Here is a 20,148-nt window from a genome sequence, read left to right as displayed (position 1 = left end):
TTTAGCACCTTTAAACAACTTTTTCTCTTATGGCAATTTATTTTTAACTTTATACATCATTTGTAATTCTCTAAATTTCAGATCCTAACTTAATAAACAGTACGTTTGCTGGTTCTTGACAAGGAATTTGTTTACAATTCTCCAGGTTTTTGAAGTATGTAAGTTCAATTTGGATTCTCTCATTTCTCTACAATACAAAAAAGAAAGATTATTCAAAGTACAGCAACTGATTGAGAAATTGTGTTCCCAAAAGGCAACTGAATTATCACTCTGTTTTAAGTTTATTGCAAATATTATACACAAAATAAGTATAACAAATGACTGTGGACAATATAAAATAACTTCTTAGAATAATTTTACATAATGATGACTCATCACTGGGAACATGAACTTTAACTGTAGAAGGCAGCTATCAGATAACTCTGACCTTTACAATTTGACCTTTATAATCTTTATAGATAATGTTAAACCACACAGCCCAGGATGATGTTTCCCAACCTGATTATCTCAGCATTTGATACTATTGTCCTGTCAGAACACACAAGAACTAACGAGTGTGGGGTTTTACTTCTCTTTCAAAAAAAGTCCACAAACCATCGATTGGTTTGGTCAGACACTGACTCATCTGTTCCTAAGAACTAAACACAGAAACATACTTTTATGCACTTCCTTTTAGAAATAGTTTGTAATATGATTCATGTGGGGATATTTGGCATATTGAGTCATTACAAACCACATCAGTGTCTCGATGAATGAACACCAGTATTGGAATGACTGTCAGAATTTTTCATGCATATGCCAATAAAGATAACAACACTAATATCCAATATACAGCAAAGCGCCTGTTACTGTGTCAGCATTAGTGTGTGTGTAGGATACCCGTGTACAGCTGCAGTGTGTTTACCTGCAGTATGGCCACCTCGTTCCTCAGCTGGCTCTCCTGCTTGGTGGGGAAGCGAAGCTTGTCAATGACTTTGACAGCTACGTCCCTCCCCGTCTTCCTGTGCTTTCCTGATGGAGAAATGGAGTGTTAGTAACAGATGTGGACATATTGAGACACAGAGTTTGTGAAGTACTTAAAATAACACTCCACTGATTTAACATTGTCCGACTCTGACTGTGTGAAATTGCTGGATTTCCCCTTTGAAGACACAAATCTACACAAATGCATCAGTATAGTCCATGTTTTGAGGGGTTTGTAATGTATTGTCTTGTAAGATAAGAGAAGATAAAACTGTATTCATCCAGAGGGAAATTGCAGCATTGTGCAGCAGTTGCAATATTAAGTGGGAACTGTGCAACTATAAAGAGTGCAACTAAGTCTAAGATAACAATAACAATAAGGTGCAAATCCAAAATATATACAATATATACCATGCCAAAATCAGGTTAACAGTATGAATCATAAAAACATAAACAGGTTAACGGTAGGGATCAGTCTAGGTATATATTAGGGCTGCACGATTTTGAGAAAATATCTAATTGTGATTATTTTGACTGATATTGCAATTGTGATATGATTTGCGATATTAGAGGGAACGATCATTTTTACATCATTATTCTCATTTTCACTGAAAAACATATTCAATTTTGTTTTTTTGATTTTTGCAGGGATCTGTACCAAACAAAAGATGTTTTCTTAAGTCTAGAATATGATGTGTAGGCTAGAACAACTCTGCAGCACGACAATAATTAATTTACAATGGTATTTTGACACACACTTCATCTTTAAAAAATATTGCACCTCTATGAAAATTGCAGTTGGCCATATTGATCAAATTTTTGATTAATTGTGCAGCCCTAGTATATACTGTATTAGGGGTGTAAGAAAATATAGAATGTCGTGATATTACGTTGTGTGATACTGTATAGCTTCTCGAAGACACTGTATCGATTTTAATTAATAGTTTACATGCAAAGATGAACTCAGTCAATACTTTATTTCATTTTTAAAGATATGCACTTTCTCAGTGTACCCTCTCAAAGTAGTGCTATGATACTGTATGTTACAGGGAGTGTGATAAATGCAGATCCCACTGTTCTGATTGCATAAAAAAGTACAAAGTTACTCAGATTTTATGCATTTAGTGGGGTGTTCTTTACACGACTGTTTTCCTAAAATTAGATAAAGAAATTGCAATACATCGTCTTGCTTACAGTATTGCAATATATTGCTAAATATTGAATCGTAACCCCTGTATCATGATACGTATTGTATCGCCAGATTCCGATACACAGCCCTAGTATATATTGTGTCTTGTTAGCTGACTTTAGACACCATTGTTTCCTATACAGCACTTTAACATGTTCATTTTGACCTTTACAAAATCTAGAGCTCAATCAGCATCACTGGACATAGATCTACATACCTCCATACACGACTCCAAATTGCCCCGATCCCAGCACTTCATCCGCAAAAATCTGGTACACCATACCAATATCCTGTAGGAAAGCAACATTTTACACATTAAATCATCATCCTCAATGTATAATTCATTTAAAGATTGAAGGAAATTACTAAAACAATTGACAAAAGAACTTACCACGTTCTCTTGGATTTGACTGTTGGACACAGATATGCTGATAGAAGCTTGTCCTGAAAACACAGCACCAGGAACAATATAAAGGTTATACAGTATTGTGAGTATCAACTACTAATATCTCATGTGTATTGTATAATATTTTCTCAAGAACTAAAAAAGGAGAACTTTGCTCAACTTCAGCTCGACATACTAAACTTGTGAAAGAGCAATTTACTGGAAGAGTCAGCTCTTTATTTGAACATTTGACCTTTATTTGGCACATGGCCTTCATCATCGAGGTGTTGTTTGATAGAGTTAAATAAAAAACAGACTCTTCCAGTGAGTCAGCTAGAGTTGGCAAGTTGTTTTTCCACATTAGCTCCGCTGTTTCTTGAGCACCCCGTTGGCTCGTGATGTAGCAACAGCACACACATTTTTGGGCATATTAAACTGACATGCCCATCCATAAATCTCAAGCTGCAATGTGCCAATTAGTAAATATAATAAACCAAAAACACCTGCTCTCAACTTACTGTGAGTTGTGTTTCCCTCAGCTGGTGGTGCGTCCTGAAAGATGACCGGCATGAGGGCTTGGCGAATGGCGCTCTCCCACGCCTTGGCCACCTCGCGCCCGATGCCGCTGTTGGGAGCTACTTGGCTGGGGGAGGGAGGGGTTGGAGGGAGAGCCTGGGGGTTGCTGGGGGACAGAGGGGGAGGGGTGTTGGGGTCTTCTCCTACAAAGTAGCACATGGTGCCTGTGATGAGCTCGAAGCAGTGAGGATGTGTGCCTGGGGGGACGAGAGTGAAGTTGCCGGCGGGACGCACCTCCAGGATTTCGGACAGAGGGATCTCCTGCGAGAGGACGGACCAGTGAGGATGCACACTTCAAATAAACGACTTGAGATCACAGCTTTTCATGGAGTGAATTATATTTACCTTGTAGTATTTGTTGGTGGTGTTGTTCTGGAAAAGGATGATGCACTTACAGTCCAGACGCCAGTAGTGCCTCTTTCTCTGTTGGGGGTCGGAGTAGGGTGGGATGGGGTGGGGGCAAGGAAGGTAAGGGATGGAGAGAGGGTGAGGGATGGGGTATGGAATCGGGGCAAAGTTCAGGGATCAATATATGAATGCATTTCAAGTTGGGCGGTGACGTCCAGAGAAAGAGAAGAGCGGCCAGATGAGAAGAAGCAGGAGCACAAAGCTGCAAGATGAGGAGGTGGAAATAAAGAGAAAGGAGACAAAAGTGAAGGAAAGAAAAGGAAGATGTTAGTGAAGCCGGAGAGGAAAAACAAGCAAGAACAAGACTTAAGAGAGGCAGCGAGGTTTGTTTGAGGTCAAATATAGAGAATACGTTAGGAGAAAGAAAGGGCAGAAAATGGGCTTTTAGCTTGAATTCACCACACACCTGCTGAGTGCTGTTATGTTTTCAGGGAGACTCATCAAGCTATTTTTTCTTCCATATACACACACATGCACGCTCAGATGCACGCACACATAGAAAAGAAAAGGGAAGTAATATAGTGCATAAAGACAAATGATCAAGGCCGAAACTGTTGTGAGTGGAGCTGGTGGACAGAGAAAATGTCTCTGATTGAGTGGAAAGTAAACAAAACAAACTCGCTGCAGTAAATCATAGAAAAGAAAGTGCATCTAGACTAAATTGACTACAATCTGTATGTTCAGCCTCGACAACAACGACAAAGATACTTTTCAGGAGAACTGGTTTTAGATACCAAGAGAGAGGATGGCATGGGAATTATGGATAATGTTTTTACCAGTGTGTCCTTATTGCTGTAGTGAACCACCCATCCTTCCTTGATGGCCGTACTGGACCGACGGGTTGTCTGTCTCACCGACTGCACCACCCTCATTAATGGGATGTAAACACTAGAAGAGGAAGGACAGGACTCAGTAGGTAAAATGTGTGTTTTAGTTTCTTATTTTGGTATTCCCACAACATTCCTTTAGTTTTTCTCCTCATACCTCTGGTCTCCGCTGGCTCCATCCTGGTTGTTGTCTGGAGAAAAGGACCCAGGGATGCTGCAGGCCTCGTCTGAGTCGTCTATTGAAGACTTGTCTGAGGCGTCGTACTCGCTGCTGTAGTCCATGGGCACCTCGGGGTCGGTGCTGGGACTCAACAAGTCTGGGGGCAAAGGAAGAACCAGAGAATGGGGTTGAGTGCAACTTGATTTAAAGTGACTTTAGAGTTTAGGGTTTAAAATGCTGTGGATAAATACTACTACTTGCTATGACTTCAAGAGAAGAAGACTACAGCTATACATGCATCAATGCAGAGTACCGGTAACACTTACCGCAGTTACTTCTGTTATCTGAGAAGATAAAAACATCAGTGCGAGTGAGTTTCAGTCTTGTTAGATAATGTATCATGTATGGTTAATAAAGTAACCTATTTCTGACAATGGACACATGCAGATGAGAAATCAATACTTTCATCAAATCCATGCAGGGTTATCGGAGTCATAAAAACATTAGAAAGGTGATTTATACACTCCCTCACCTCCAATGGTTTCCCCGAGGCAGTCATTAGGAACCTTGTACACACAGCGTTTATGGCAGTTAAACTTGCAGTCTGGGAGGAATAAAACACATTCTTATCAGATAACATGTAATTCGATTAGATTTAGCTAATACTCTGTATCACCCTGGACTAACATTAATGAGTCTCTCTCTTTGTCTGAACTCACCTTTGCACTGTAGGCCCTGCCTGAACAGCCCTCGAAGAAGCCTCTTGCAGTACTGGCACACCGTCGGCCGCGTGTACGAGTGGACGGCGAACGTGTGCGGCACCTTCACCTTGCTCATCAGGATCTTGTCCAAATGAACCGGTCGGCCCGTGTAGAAGCGCCGGGCTTCACTAGGGGTCCGTGGCTGGAAGAATAGAGGGTAAACAAAGATCATCAGTTACATTTCATGTAGGTAAATAAAATAGTAAGAACACGATTATCTACTTTTGGCGACAAGGTAAATAACTACTTAACTAAATTACTGAAGCATTAATTTATAAAAGAAAAAGTCCTATCCTTAAAAGGGGAACTACGCCCATTTTCAAAATTCATACATTTTATTCTTATGGTCTAAGACAGTCCTAAAGATATTAGTAAACATGAGCTACTGTCTCCCAAATCCAAAAACTAGAGACTAAAATGCTAACACTCAAATTTGTGATGTCATAGGGTATAAAGTCTGGATATTTTTAGGATTGTCTTAGACCATAGGAATACCATGTATGAATTTTGAACTTGGGCATAGTTCCCCTTTAAACCTGCAATTACTGTTTTTTGGCCACTTGGGGGCAGTAGAAACAAGTTATGAACACACCATTGACATATCATCACCTATGGCAAACTATTATTATTCATTTAGAGTCATGTTTCTGTCCGTCTGACGATTGTAAGTCTTATATTTCTCTCTCTTTTTGTTCTGATTTTGCTCTCTACCAACACAAGCACTTCTGATGGAAATATCTTTACAGCTGCTAAATGCTCCACTATGTTCACCAGTTAGAGGCTAACTGTGTTTGTCTGCTGTTTGGTGCTGAGCAGGGAGTGTACAGTGGGTTTTTAGAGCTTGCTCACTAAAAACAGCTGCCTGCTGCAGCTTAAGACAACACTATGAAAGCTGTGAGAGTGAACCAGGAGCTGAAACTCTCTATAAAGCTTCCTAAAGCCGTGGAGAGCTGCAGATTAGGGTGATTCTCTCTGTAGGTTCATCACTACGAGCGAGCCCTTTCACATTGTAATTTCAAGCTTATGTTTCCTCTCCAACTAAACGGTTTCCGTTCTCTTCTGTAAGTAGAGTAGATTAATAGGGGAAATAAATCAGCAATAATGTTTTTTGCCTTGATTGAGCTGATCAGTTTACTTTAAAGAGATACTTTGCAGATTTTCAACCAGCTTTGTATCACAACAATGTGGGTAGTAGATGCAAATGAACAATTTTGAACTTCCCTCCATGCTGCCAGCACCCAAAAGCCCCCGCTCATTTACCAGCAAAAATCTGCAACCCGGTTGCAACGAGCACAGTGTATTCTGGGTATTGTGGGTTTTTTACCTTTTCAGCAAAAGGGAAAACCACAGCCTTTTTTCTCTGGTCATGTAGCACCAATTTCAAAAATATTTGTGCCTTTCTACTGCATAGACAGCCTAGTTTTATGAAAAGATCATCTTTTCAGGGGTGAAATACATCTTTAAGTGTTAAAATGGCTACAGAGCTCACTTCTAGTGGAATTCAGCCATGCAGGCAGTTTTGGTTTTGATTTTGCAGAGATATCCATCTCAACACCTCATATGCCTTGTTCGGGAAGGAAAGTAACCAGGACGTTGTTTCTGTGAAGTTGGTAGAGGTTTCACTGCCGTCACAAATGTTTCCATCACATATTTGGTTTCAGTCTCAACCTAAAAACCTTCTAAATCACTGACTAAACTGAGTTAAAGTGGGTTTAACCAATTTGTGACACCAACTTAAAACAAAGCTGTTTGACGTGGTCAAATAAATGTTGAAAACTTTAAACCTGACCAGACCATTGTGTGAGCATGAACGCACCAGTACCATTTGTGTGTGTGAGCGGATGAGGCTGGCTTCCTCTGTGCAGGGGGAGGCCGTCCCTACACTGTACACCGACTCAGTGGTGGAGAGACGCAGGGACTGGCTGCTGCTCAGGGAGGTGGTGGACAGACGCCGCTTGCGGGCTCCACTGCAGTTGTTCGGGATGCTGAATGCACAGCGCTTGTGGTAGTTTAGTCCACATCCTGCAGGGGGCGGCATGGATCAACAAACCAGGGAGCAGGAGATCAACAGAGCAGGAGAGTGGAGGAGACGGAGCAGAATTTGGAGAGTGTTACAATTCATTTCTCAGAGAAGTTTGCGGATTGCATCATCTTTTCTTGTTCACACTTCATCTCCCTATTTTCCTCACCGTCACACTTGAGCCCCTGTCTGACCAGTCCGAACAGCATCTCTCCACAGTGATCACAGAAAGCCGGGGCCCGGTACGAGTGCACGTTGAGCGCGTGGGGCCGAATCTGGAAATCTTCAAACGTGGCCGCCGCTAAAAGAGATAACAGCCGTAAATCGTGGTCACAGTGGGTGTCGAGATACAATCATACTACTAACTAGGCAGAATAAAGAATGATTAGATGGATGAGATGGAAACAGGATGGAAAAATAGATGGGTGTTCTTCCTGACAGGGGAGCATTAGAGTTTGAAACAATGAAAGAGCAGATTAGGCCAGTGTAAAATAAGCAGATAAGGACTGATTTAAGGAGTTGTGATGCAGAGTAACAACAGTAATGAAAGGGAGATAGCAGAGGAAAGGAGAGGGAAGTAATTTAGATTTTAATATGGCCCTGTTGCACACTACTGGCACAAGATAGTCATGTTAAAAGAGGAGAGAGCTGGTGACTTACCAGAGAGCACCACCTCCACCAGATCTCCCTCCTGAATGTCACTGGTGCCTTTAACCAGTTGCAGGATGTTGTTGGTGGTCGTGTCGTGCTTGAACAGCAAAATCTTGTCATATATGCCGTAGAAGCCGCACTCTGGGAACTGGAGAAGAGAAAGCAGAATGGAGATGTAGGTTAGGAGGATAAACTGTAGAGGAGGACAGACTTTTGATTAATGTTGTGATTTCAATCCCAGACAGGCTATTTGTTGAAAGGCTGGTAGTTGCATTTCATTGAATTCAATAAAGGGCTTTATATCAGATATCAAACTGCAAGTGTGTTGCAGATGTTCAAGTCAAATCAACAGATCACTAAGCGAGTGAATACGCAGTCAGAACCAAGGTGTAACGTGCATGTACATGACTAGAGATTTATTTTTTTCAATTTAAACATAATTCAAAAGGTCACAATTCCAAGAGACCTTGTCTTTGGTAACTGTGCCACACATAGAGCATCTACTGTATAAACTCAACAGTCCTTCTTTATATTCAAGCCAGGAGAAAGCACCTATTACTGGTCTTTTACAAGTTCAATAAGACATGCATATTCACTCCATGCTATACTCAAAACTACACCAAACATCCGAGACACGTCACGGCTCTGCTGTTTTCATTAACAATAACCACATCTGCCATAACATCTGGAAACATCACATTCAGTACTGTGAACATAGTGCATGTAGGTGCACAACACAGGAAAAAGCATACGTTACTGTATGTCCTCAACTAATTATATCATATCCTCCTATGTAAAGCGTCTGGAATAAGCTATATAGCAGCAAACACACACTCACACCTACACACTCACACTTACACACACACACAAGTGTAACCACTGATATACAAGAACCACTGGCTGAACTCCACAAATTAAGCAACTTGGTCAACGTGAAAAGCAAGACAAAAGGAGAAACTCCATCCTATCTTCCTATTAGTCATATTCAATTACACACACACACACAAACACACACACACACACACACACACACTGAGGCGTTTCCATGAAGCTCCTCCAAAGATATGAGAGATGAGAGTGTCAGTCAGAAGTCAGCGGAGCAAAGGAGGCTGTCATAGGGAAACCCTGCTCTCCTGAATAGTTAATATTGTCTGGTTCACTTCACTGGCCACACCACACAGGACACCACAGCTACACACACACACAAAGGAAACAGAGAGACAGAGAGAGAGAGAGGAAGACATTCATTGAGCTTTAAAATATGTCTTTTAGTAAGAAAACACTGGACACACTGAGTGACCAGGAGGAGAAAGAAAATGCTTTACACACACAACCCTCCCCGTCTCTGTCTTCTTGTTGTTTTTCCCATAGTGGAGTAAAGATTCACCATCTGGCCACTAACAACTTACAGGAAGGGGAACCCTGGTCTCCACCTTGGAACGACACAATGACACACATACACCTCCTCCTTACTTACCAACAGACACACCCTCCTTACAAACAGCAACTCACACCCGCTCTCTTCCCCCTGCCCCATTTCCCTTCTTTTCTCCTAAATACACACACACACACAGCCTCCCTCTCAGTTTCCCCACCAGGCACTCCACATCACCACATCTGAAATCCAGGCCTGGCTTGTGCCGCTGCCAAGCTACACAGTGAGTCCACCACGCCCCAGCGGCCAGCGGGCTACTGCTACTGACCTCACAGTCAACTACAAGTCACGAAAAGCACAAAATCTGCGGAAGATCCTTAACCTATTAAACAAATATTATATAATATTATATATGTATAACATCCATAATAAAATAAATCGCAGACACAAGGTCAAAATGGCAAAAAAGAAAAAAAACACTAGGACTGTCAATCGATTCAAATACTGAACTGTGATTAATCACAAATTAATCGCACATCTGTTCAAAATGTACCTTAAAGGGAGATTTGTCAAGTATTTAATAATCTTATCAACATGGGAGTGGGCAAATATGCTTGCTTTATACAAATGTATGTATATATTTATTATTGGAAATCAATTAACAACACAAAACAATGACACATATTGTCCAGAAACCCTCACAGGTACTGCATTTAGCATAAAAAAATATGCTCAAACCCTGACATGGCAAACTGCAGCCCAACAGGCAACAACAGCTGTCAGTGTGTCAGTGTGCTGACTTTACTATGACTTGCCCCAAACTGCATGTGATTATCATAAAGTCTGTAAAGGGGAGACTCGTGGGTACCCATAGAACCCATTTTCATCCACATATATTGAGGTCAGAGGTCAGGGGGACTCTTTTGAAAATGGCCATGCCAGTTTTTCCTCGCCAAAATTTAGCGTAAGTTTGGAGCGCTATTTAACCTCCTTCTTGACAAGCTAGTGTGACATGGTCTTCGCTAGCTTTAAAACTGAGCCCGCTACAACTTCCGAAAGATCGATTGCATTTACGCGTTAAAGATATTAGTGGCGTTAAAACAAATTTGCGCCATAAAACACACAGTAACAAGGAAGTGGAATACAAACCATGGCCGTGGTAAAGAGGAGTGAAAGCAAATCAATGTAGTGCAACCATTTAAATAATACTGCTGTTTGTTTAGCACACATATTATGCAAAGTTGATTTACAAACACGGCAAAGGAAAACCAAGAAGCATGATTACACACAGTAGAGGTAAATAAAAAATGTTTTAATTGCAGCCTTATATCTGTGAGTCCTACACTACAATTTGGTCCAACACATATTTTTGATCCAACCCACAACTGCGGACACACACTAGACGTTGTGTTTACACTTGGTTTGGTCTCTCCATTTGAGATGTCAATGCCTCTGACGCAACTGCGGGGACAAGAGCCTTGACTGAGAGTGACCACATGGGTCGTCGGGGTGACGAGGCGCCCGATCCTTCAGAGGGAGCAGAGCCCCATGGTCGCCCTGACCTAGAGTGTAGAGTCTGACCATGGCTTGGTTGAAAGGAATTTCATTTCAGCCGGCCAACTCGCGTGGAATAGATTGCATGTGACGGTGGATATGTGAAGCATTTAATGTCTGACGTCTAGGCTCTGACCTCGTCTCTCCCTACGAGGAAGCACCAAGTTCGGCTCAGCAGGCAGCGGGCGAGTGATAACAACTTCCCACCTCGGGGGACGTAGACTTAGGGCCTTTTGGTGGATGCTGGCGGTGGAGGTGGGATTTTTGTAACACTAAAAGAACAGCAGCAGCGGTGGCGGCAGTAGCAAGCTACGCAGACACGGAGCACTGATGGCTTTAACCTCCTTGATTAAAAGGGCATGTTGGATATACTGTATGTTCGAGTGAGAAGAGTGACATGTGAGTGAAGTGGCAACTCAAGTTGGGCTGCCTGACTACACACTATAATAATAACCTATAAAACACACTATTTTCATAGGGACTATTTCCTTGTTGGTAGTAGTTCCAATGAAAACAATTCAGTGAGGCCTGCAGATTATCCGGAGTAACAGGGACACTGTTTCTATTTCAGCGCTGTGAGCAACACAAATTTCAATCATGTCTATTGTACCGGGGTGGAGGCAGAGTTGGCCAGATCATGAAACCAAAACTATCTGCATGTCTAGATACCACTAGCGGTAAAATAGAAAATATGTAATTTTTTTTGGTGAACAGACCCTTTAAAAAAGGTTCAGTGTGTAACACCTGGAGGCATCTAGCAGTGAGGTTGCAACCCCTCCCTTGTGCCAAGCGTGTAGGACGACTACGGTAGCCTTCGCGAAAATGCAAATGGCCCTATCTAGAGCTGTTGTGAGAGTAGCGTAGATCATTTGGAGAATAGAAGAGATGAGTGGTGAAGCGAGTGAGAGAGAGAGCGGCGGTGAATGTGTGTGAGTGAACAAGTGAGCTAGCGGAGCAGAAGACAAGAGTTAGTATAGCTTTGAGTGAATGTACACTGGAAGTTGTAGTTTGTGCAGAAATAAATGCTGCAGCTCCTCAAGATCAACAGAGGTTTCCCGTGTTTTGTTTCCCGGCTGTGTGGAGTGACGGTGCACTCCGGCCCAAGCAGGAAAAGTTAACACATTGGTTTGTCCGTTTTGGGCTACTGTAGAAAACATGGCTCCATGAAGAGGACCCGCTCCCTATATAGATATAAACGGCTCCTCCGTGTGATTATACACTAAAGAAAACACACTTATTAATATTATATTCCATTTCTGCCAATAGATCCCCCTAATTGTTACACACTGGGCCTTTAACCCCAACAGACGTCTACATAAATGTTTCTGGTCAATTAGGCGATTCAGATACTAATAAGAAGAGGCTCCAAACTTCACCAAGACCAGACTTTAAAAACCCACAAACTCTCTAACGGGAGTGAATCATGTAATAACGGCATGCATCAGTACCTGGGATGGCCACAAATAAGACCGACTGCTGCCACTTGTAATTACAAAACAGCCACAGAGCCCAGATCAGAGGAGACTCCCAGCTCTGCCCAAATCCACAGACAACCCTCAGCCTAAGTCTTTTGTAAGCCCCGCGCCGCTGTTTGATGCCAGACTCTCTGCCATTAACCCCACGCTGTTACTGTTACTGCTCACTTCTGTCCCGAGCAAACTCAAGAAACAAGGCAAGTCATATTATACTGCGCCTCCTGTCCAAAACATACACAGTGTACCGACCGCGAGTGCAGTTGCCACGTCTGTGCCGACCACAAGTCTTTACAGCTCCACTGAAAAGCACAATATCCCAACTCCCCAAAACCACAGTTACCTCAGAGAAAATGACCATTTTTCTTCTTTTCTTCTCTCCCTGTCCCAGTTCTCAGCGAGAGTACAGGGTGGGAAGAGCACAAAAGCCGCACATTACTTCTGTCTGTATGTCAGCATGGTGAAAAATCACATTATTTGTCTTGTAATTACATAATCACCTCTATATGACTGTGTGTGTACACTGTATATCTGGCACAGATGAGATTTTGTATATGTGTGTGTGTGTGTAAAGTCTGCAGACAAAGAGCCGGCTGTATTATCATACATACTGTAGTATAGTGTGGTTTGCCTGGAGACAGGGCTGTGTCTCTAGCCGGTTTCTTTGGGTTACCAGGGATCAGGTTGCCCTGCGTTGCCGGCACTATTCCTGCAGCTCTTCGGGCCAATGAAGCCATTATGAGTGAAATGAATTATGGACTAGGTTTTCTTTACCCCAACCCCTCCTTCTTTTTTTCTCCCATCACTCTTAATTTCCTCCTCATGCAGTGCCTCCTTGTTTATCAACCTCTCCTTACTTTTCTTCTGGGCTGTCCAGCTTTACTTATCACATATCAGTCTGTTATTTTTTACATGTTTTATGAGCCCCTCTGAAAAGGAAGAACATACAAAAGGAGAAAAGCATTCAGACATTTTTTCGGAGCTTTACTAACGTTGCCCTCAAAGTGGTCGACTCCCTCTCTCTCTCTCGCAAGCTGATGTAATAATGTTAAGGTCGGCCAGCATTGCTTGTTCTCGCCAATGACTTAACTGATCTTTCTTCAAAGGTTCGATGCCGTGTTCTGTTCGGGACACAATGAAATGATTTTTTCCGTAGCAGTAGACTGAGCGTGGAGGAAAGGAAGCTAGAAATCTACGCAGTAAAAACGAGACAGATGATTAAAAAAAATGTTGCCCTACTGAACTATTTCAGTCCCAAGCCGTAAACTGTGTTTTTGTTCTACTTCCATTTACTGCATGTACCTTTTAAAATCTGTTATCTAACTACAAAGCAAGGAATCACTGTTTGTCTGTCCTTCTGTGTGTTATCCATGTATCTCGAGAACCGCTCAACCGATCTACTTCACACTTAATGGGTGTATTGCTGGGGATCCCATGGAGTGCAGTGTCGAATGTGGTGCAATTTGGCCAGATGGTGGCGCTATAACAATGAACTTTACATTTTGGCCTGTAACTTTTCAACCGTTAGTGTCCCATTTTTTGTTACTCCTCCTACAAAGTTTTAGCAATCATCACCAAATTTGGTACAGGACATCTCTGGACCAAGCCGGAAAAAGTTACTTTTTTGGATTGTTGATGTTTCTGTACAGTTTTGCCATAGCTGGCCTTCAAAGTTAGCTCAAATGCTGTAGGCAGGGCTTACTGTGTATTACAAAAAAATGGATATCTCCTGAATATTTTGTGCTATTGTGACCACATTTGGTGGACATGTGTAGATATGATGCCTGAGGAATCCATGCCATTTTCAAAGAGGTGACCTCTGACCTCAAGATATGGGAATGAAAATGGGCTCTATGGGTTGGTCTATAATGGGTTGTTTTATGTTGTTAATTGATTTCCAATAATAAATATATACAAACATTTGCATAAAGCAGCATATTTGCCCACTCCCATGTTGATAAGAGTATTAAATACTTGACAGATCTCTCTTTAAGGTACATTTTGAACAGATAAAAAATGTGCAGCCCTACTTATTACAGAACAATAATCTAACCGATCATTGAAATATGTGAGGTTTTTGGTGCACTTTGGTTTTACAACAACATTCGTAACCAATAAATAACATGTGTAACGATTTACATACTCTTCCCCCATTAAGGAGAATGGGACACAAACAAACTTTGATGCTCACATGTTGCTTGTATCGTGATACTAACATCGGTTTGACAATCGGTTTGTGTGCAATGTGCGATACACTGGGACTGATGGAGTTAACAGGAACTTGTCGAAACTGGAATGCAAAAATTAACAACCGACTAGAAAATCACAGCTGATGCATCTCTCATCACCATCACTCTATACAATGACAACTGTCACCTGCTGTTGCTGTGGGTCACTGTGTGCTGTTGCCACTGTCAATAACGTCAATAAGGACAAACAGTTATCCAGATTACTCAATCGGTCATTATTAAAAACACACACTCACACAAAAGGATCCAAACACTTGAAAAACAGGCAAAACAAGTGACATCACCCAGTGTGTACACTACACACACAAAAACATCTTCCGCATCATCATATCCGCATGATGTCATGGAACAGGGCTTTTGTGACAGAAATTTGAGCTCCAAAACATTGTATTCAAACACGCAGACACACACATGATGCGACAGCGCTGGCTCCTCTGTGCTGGTGTTTACTACCTCGTCGCCCACCTCTTGTCATATGATGCAGGTCACAAGTAGCGATTGAGAACTTTTTGCCTGGAGTGCATCAAGTGCAGACAAACTGGAGTCAAACGAAACGATGACCTAATGCCTCCTTCCTCTTCCACTTAACTTTACGATTGCGCCGCTACACGAACATTAGATTAACTTCTTGCGATGATGAAGTGCTCCGAGAAGCGGATGACGGTTTTATTTATTCAAAATTAATCAAAACAAAACAGAAGAAATTTAACAAGGTAATGCAAGAAAAGGAACAGCAGCAAGGGCGTGCAGAGTTTTTCTCGACACTTCAGCAACAGGTTAGCGTCACCTCACGCGAGCACTGACGCTGACAAGCACCGTGTAGCACCCATGTCCAGTTGAGTCGGTTTCACTTCGACCCCGAGGGCTTGCAGAGCTTCTAAGTATAGACCTTCTTTATATAAAGACGCTGCATGTGTGAAGAACACAAAGACTTTTATGTCCTGCTGAGAAAGCTGCTTGCTTCTGCTTTTCATCCTCCCCATCGCTTCCCCTGCAGCAGCTCAGCAATGAGCCACCTTCGACCACCAAGCCGCATGAAAACACGAAAGCATGCACGCTCACACTCAGGCCCACATAATCAGATTGATGCCATCTAACCAAAGCTTTGCAATCTATAGACATGCAGCAAATGTACTAGAGTTGTTGATGAGTAACTATAGTTACTCATTCATGGCTCAAATGAAAGCAACGTTGTGAATTCACACAGGGAGCACGATACTTGGGATGTAACTTATACCCTACTAACTGCTCTGTCAGCTATTAGGGGGTTTCTTCAACATCAACACATAAAGGGAAACTCCACAAGGTCCATGTACTAACAAAGAAAGGACGTTGGGTCTTTACACTGCTATATTGTTCGAGTTCTGTATCATCTAAGCACCATAATAACCATTACAACTTATTCATTTATTTAGTAAGTAGAAGTAGTGGCAGGGACATTATTAGCAGCTATTTTTGTAGTGTTGTGATTCGTACTAGTAACATTACAAGTATTATTGTTATCTGTTGCCTCCACAACACAGGAAACGACAACCTCGAGAATGTGGTTTATAGCTCTTCAAAAGGTGTAAAGTAACATACCTATAAACACACAATGTGGGTCTGAGGAGGAAGAGTAAAGGCATGTTAAATATACGGCAGTTACCACAGTCACAGAAAACACACACTATGATGAGAATATAAAGAAGAAGAAGAAGAAGAAAAAACTGCAACATCAGCTATTTATCAAGAGAATGTGGGTTATTTCAACGTTTAAGAGCCATCCAACCAGTTCATCAAGACTTCCCATGACATGGTCAGCATTGAATTTTCAGATCAGTGTATAATATAAATTACTGAAGTTATCACATCTTGATGCAATAACATAATGATATCATTTCAAAATGGCATTCAAAGTATTGCTGAACTGCCACATTTTTTTCAGGTTTCAGGTTTTATGTCCCTGGGGAAAGTAATTAAAGAGCACCTATTATGCTTTTTCCCTTTCCTTTATTGTGTTATATAGTTTTTTATGTGCATGTAAAAGGTCTGCAAAGTTACAAAGCACAAAGTCCACAGAAACCAGCTCCTGAACTGCCTGAAACGCCTTGATTGAAGTCCCGCTTTTTCTTCCGTAACGTGGTGATGTCACAAAGTAAAACATTTGCATAATACCTGCCTAGCGGCTCGTTTGGCACGCCTTCAAACAACACTAGTTAGAACGGAGCTAGAGCGGAGTCTGAAGGGTTTGGTTCGGTTGACCAATCAGAGCAGACTGGGCTTTTCGAGAGGTGGGAGCTCAAAGAGAGCGTTTCAGGGCTGTGTCTAGAAGGTAACCCGCAAATTGTGAAATCTGTACTGAAATCTGCAAAAACTCTTGCTGCACGCCGAGCTATCCTAACCTCAACTATTCAAGGTCAATGCCTTACCTTAACTATTCAAGGTCAATGCCTAACCTTAACTATCCAAGGTCAATGCCTAACCTTAACTATTCAAGGTCAATGCCTAACCTTAACCATCTTGCGAGAGTTTCCTAACTCACGGGTTACCTTCTAGACACGACCGCTGAAAAGAGGTGTGCAGCACAGCCGGTATGAGAAAGATAAAGTGTTTTTTGAACGCTAAAGCATCTAAACATGTTCTAGTAGAAACCCAAAATACAAGTATGAACCTGGAAATGAGCATAATAGGTCCTCTTTAAGACTGAAACGGAATAAATTTGATCCACTTTAAACTGTTCTTTGCAGTTGTTGCTTTGTTTTTTAATAGTGCAGTGAAGAACGACTGGTGGCCTGAGATGATACAGAAGGGCAGGAGCTGGATTTGTGTTTACGCAGTGCACTACGTTACAGAAACACGGCACCTCTGCAGAATCAAACAGGCCAAAGTCAACGATAACAACACAATGATGAACAACCGAGAATCTGCATGGATAAAATGCAAAACGTGCTGTGTGTGTGACACACTGCACGCTCAGCTCTGTAAACAGTGTGACCTCTATAGCCCTATATGGTCGTCCACGCTGATGTGTCTCTGCACAGAGAAGCTGGTTATCACAACAGGAACCTGATCCAGCCATTTTATAGTCAAGAGGAAACACGCTGCATCCCTTCAAACAACAGACATTGTTTAAACATCCACGTCTTACTGTGTAACAAATAATACAGCCTCCTGCACACGTGTGTGCGCGTACACACTCACATTCTCCAGGATCATGGTGATGCACGTTACTGTGTGTGTTTGTGTGTGTGTGTGTGTATTTATGCATCTCTATTTGCATCCTTCTCCTTAAGACACAAACCCTAATTGTTGGAGCATAACTCCTTCCTCTATCCTTGTTTAACATGTCAGGCACGGGACTCAGAAAGAACCGCCGCACCTTTCTGAAGGCGATGAAGTGTTTAATGAGGGGTTGCCGTGGTAACGGGCATGTAAAGACGTCAACGATCTGCCCTCATTAGCTCCTGACAACAAGTTGGCGCAACGCAGGAATTTTTACTTTTGTGTTAGCGATGGAACAAACGTGTTGCTGGCCCCGGCGCTCTATTTTTAACCCCAGTGAGGTCACACGCTGACGGAGAGACGGCGCAGGACGACAAAAATGACAGCAATCCCTGTCCTCCCTGTGCCCTCAGCCACCTGCAGAGTCATCGCTGGGTTTAAGAAAACTGTTTTCTTTATAACGACGCATTAAATCACAGCACTGAGTGACTGCTCCGTGCCAGGAGGACAAGGAGTTGGGTAATGCCCGTGACGTCAGCTGAGCGCTGGGCTTGGCAGACACAAAGAAGGAAAGCACAATGAGGATGAATCAACACAAAGTGTGTACACAAGAAGGGAGAACTGAAAAGCTGTATGACGCGGTGCAGTTCAACATGCTGCTGATGTCACAAACCATAACTTGATAGTCTTGATTATCTTACTTTTTCTAATTAACTCCGCGCTGCAACACAAAGACACCTGTCATCACCAGAGATGTGGATGTTCAGAGTTTTCTCTTTTCTTTTCTGTCTGTTTATCAACTCTCCTCACAGAGACACAGACGAACTCACGCACAGAAATAACCACACAGGAGAGAAAGTGCCTGTGTGACTGCATACATACGTGGCTAGAGGTTAAAAGCTATGCAGCAGCATATAGTAGAGATAAGATAAGTAGAAATAATGAGAATCCATTCATTGTGATCGTGATCTTTGCAACATGCAAACACTTCTTTCTTCCTGGATTTAATGTGTTTCCTGTTTAAACCTGATACTGGGGGAGAAAATGAGACACGAAAGGGACGGTTTAAAAGCGTAAACCAACGGGACATCCTTTGGGGAGATAAAGGCAGTTTTATTTATTGGATGAGGCTAAAAATTGGACGTTCTCAAAAAGAGTTTGCATGGTCAAAGCCCAACGACTTTCCTCATATACAAGCATTGCAAAGATATAACGTAAAGTGTTTTTGCATTGGTTGGTGTGTAAAGGTATAGTTCCTCATGTTCTTAATAACGAGCACGACTGCTGTGCTGCATTGTACTGTATACTTTGCCTTTACGTTTTCCCCTGACTCATGTTTTCTGTGTGCGTGTGTGTGCGCAGATACATAATCAGGTTTACATACCTGACCTGCCAGTTTCCCCATACCCGAGATGATTGTGTAAACCTGTGGGACTGGAGGAGGGAGTGTAAATCCTGGCCTGACACACAAACATACACACAAAATCCAATAGAGCACATGACCCACAAACACACAAACAACCATGGCTGATTACTCACAACGCAACACGCAACAGTGACAAAGTAAATGTAAATACGCATGCGGAAATGGAATCCTACACACAACCACACAACACACAAACATGCATACCTAATAGGGATGGGAGAAAAGAAATAAATTCACCTATGTATCCAGATTTATTTTACAATTTTGTAATAGATTTTTTAAAATGGCAGAGGTTCCACGTGGATACGACCGGCACTCTCACACGTTAAATCCAACGTGGTAAACACTACACATACAGTAACGTTTGGAAACACTTTGGGTTTCACACATCGTCAGAAAAAGCAGAGCTAGACATCATGGCTAAAGCTACATGCTAACTCTGTCATGGACAGGAAACGTTATCGTATTGTGGTAACGTGCGATCAAGACAGGCGTCACTCGCATCTCTGTGGTCAAATCAGCTGACGCTACTACTGTAGAGCATCCATATACTGACATTTATGTTAAATGCATTCAAACGGCCCCGATGGAGCTGACCATGGATGTATAAAGAAAACGGAGCTGACGGGAGAGCTAGAGACGGACTTGGCGAAGTTAACGGAAGTATACACGTGTGACTACGTCCAGTTTTCAGGTGTTAAAGGGAACTGTATATACAAAATACAAATATGGAAATAAGATTGTTTGGACTATATTTACCAGAGGTGTAAAACATTACATATCCCTTATAAATTAAATATAAAACACCACTAATTTGTGAGGGAAATGCCTTTATACTGGAACAAATTTAATAAAAAATGCGTAAAAATGACTGATATATTTCACTTCAGGACATCTCTGACTACATATAGACACAAAATCTAACATTTTA

At 42.0% G+C, this 20,148-nt stretch overlaps 1 protein-coding gene across 2 annotated transcripts in view; it reads right to left on the bottom strand.

Moving 5' to 3' along the window:
* prkd2 (protein kinase D2) overlaps positions 1-20,148 on the bottom strand; it is a 41,568-nt gene that overhangs the window by 4,430 nt on the left and 16,990 nt on the right. The window contains exons 2-14 of one of the 2 annotated variants that reach the window (XM_037775321.1): positions 7,950-8,088; positions 7,459-7,590; positions 7,086-7,291; positions 5,228-5,411; positions 5,041-5,112; positions 4,835-4,852; positions 4,506-4,665; positions 4,298-4,409; positions 3,459-3,536; positions 3,056-3,374; positions 2,544-2,596; positions 2,370-2,442; positions 905-1,011 (exon numbers count right to left, since the gene is read on the bottom strand). In XM_037775321.1, the coding sequence (XP_037631249.1) occupies positions 905-1,011; positions 2,370-2,442; positions 2,544-2,596; positions 3,056-3,374; positions 3,459-3,536; positions 4,298-4,409; positions 4,506-4,665; positions 4,835-4,852; positions 5,041-5,112; positions 5,228-5,411; positions 7,086-7,291; positions 7,459-7,590; positions 7,950-8,088 (1,653 nt within the window). The remainder of the gene's footprint in view (positions 1-904; positions 1,012-2,369; positions 2,443-2,543; positions 2,597-3,055; positions 3,375-3,458; positions 3,537-4,297; positions 4,410-4,505; positions 4,666-4,834; positions 4,853-5,040; positions 5,113-5,227; positions 5,412-7,085; positions 7,292-7,458; positions 7,591-7,949; positions 8,089-20,148) is intronic. The other variant, XM_037775322.1, reaches the window with a different exon arrangement.

The sequence above is a fragment of the Sebastes umbrosus genome, chromosome 7 (genome assembly GCF_015220745.1).
Source record: "Sebastes umbrosus isolate fSebUmb1 chromosome 7, fSebUmb1.pri, whole genome shotgun sequence".
Taxonomy (NCBI): Eukaryota; Metazoa; Chordata; class Actinopteri; order Perciformes; family Sebastidae; genus Sebastes; species Sebastes umbrosus.
This window is presented reverse-complemented; position numbering and strand designations above follow the sequence as displayed.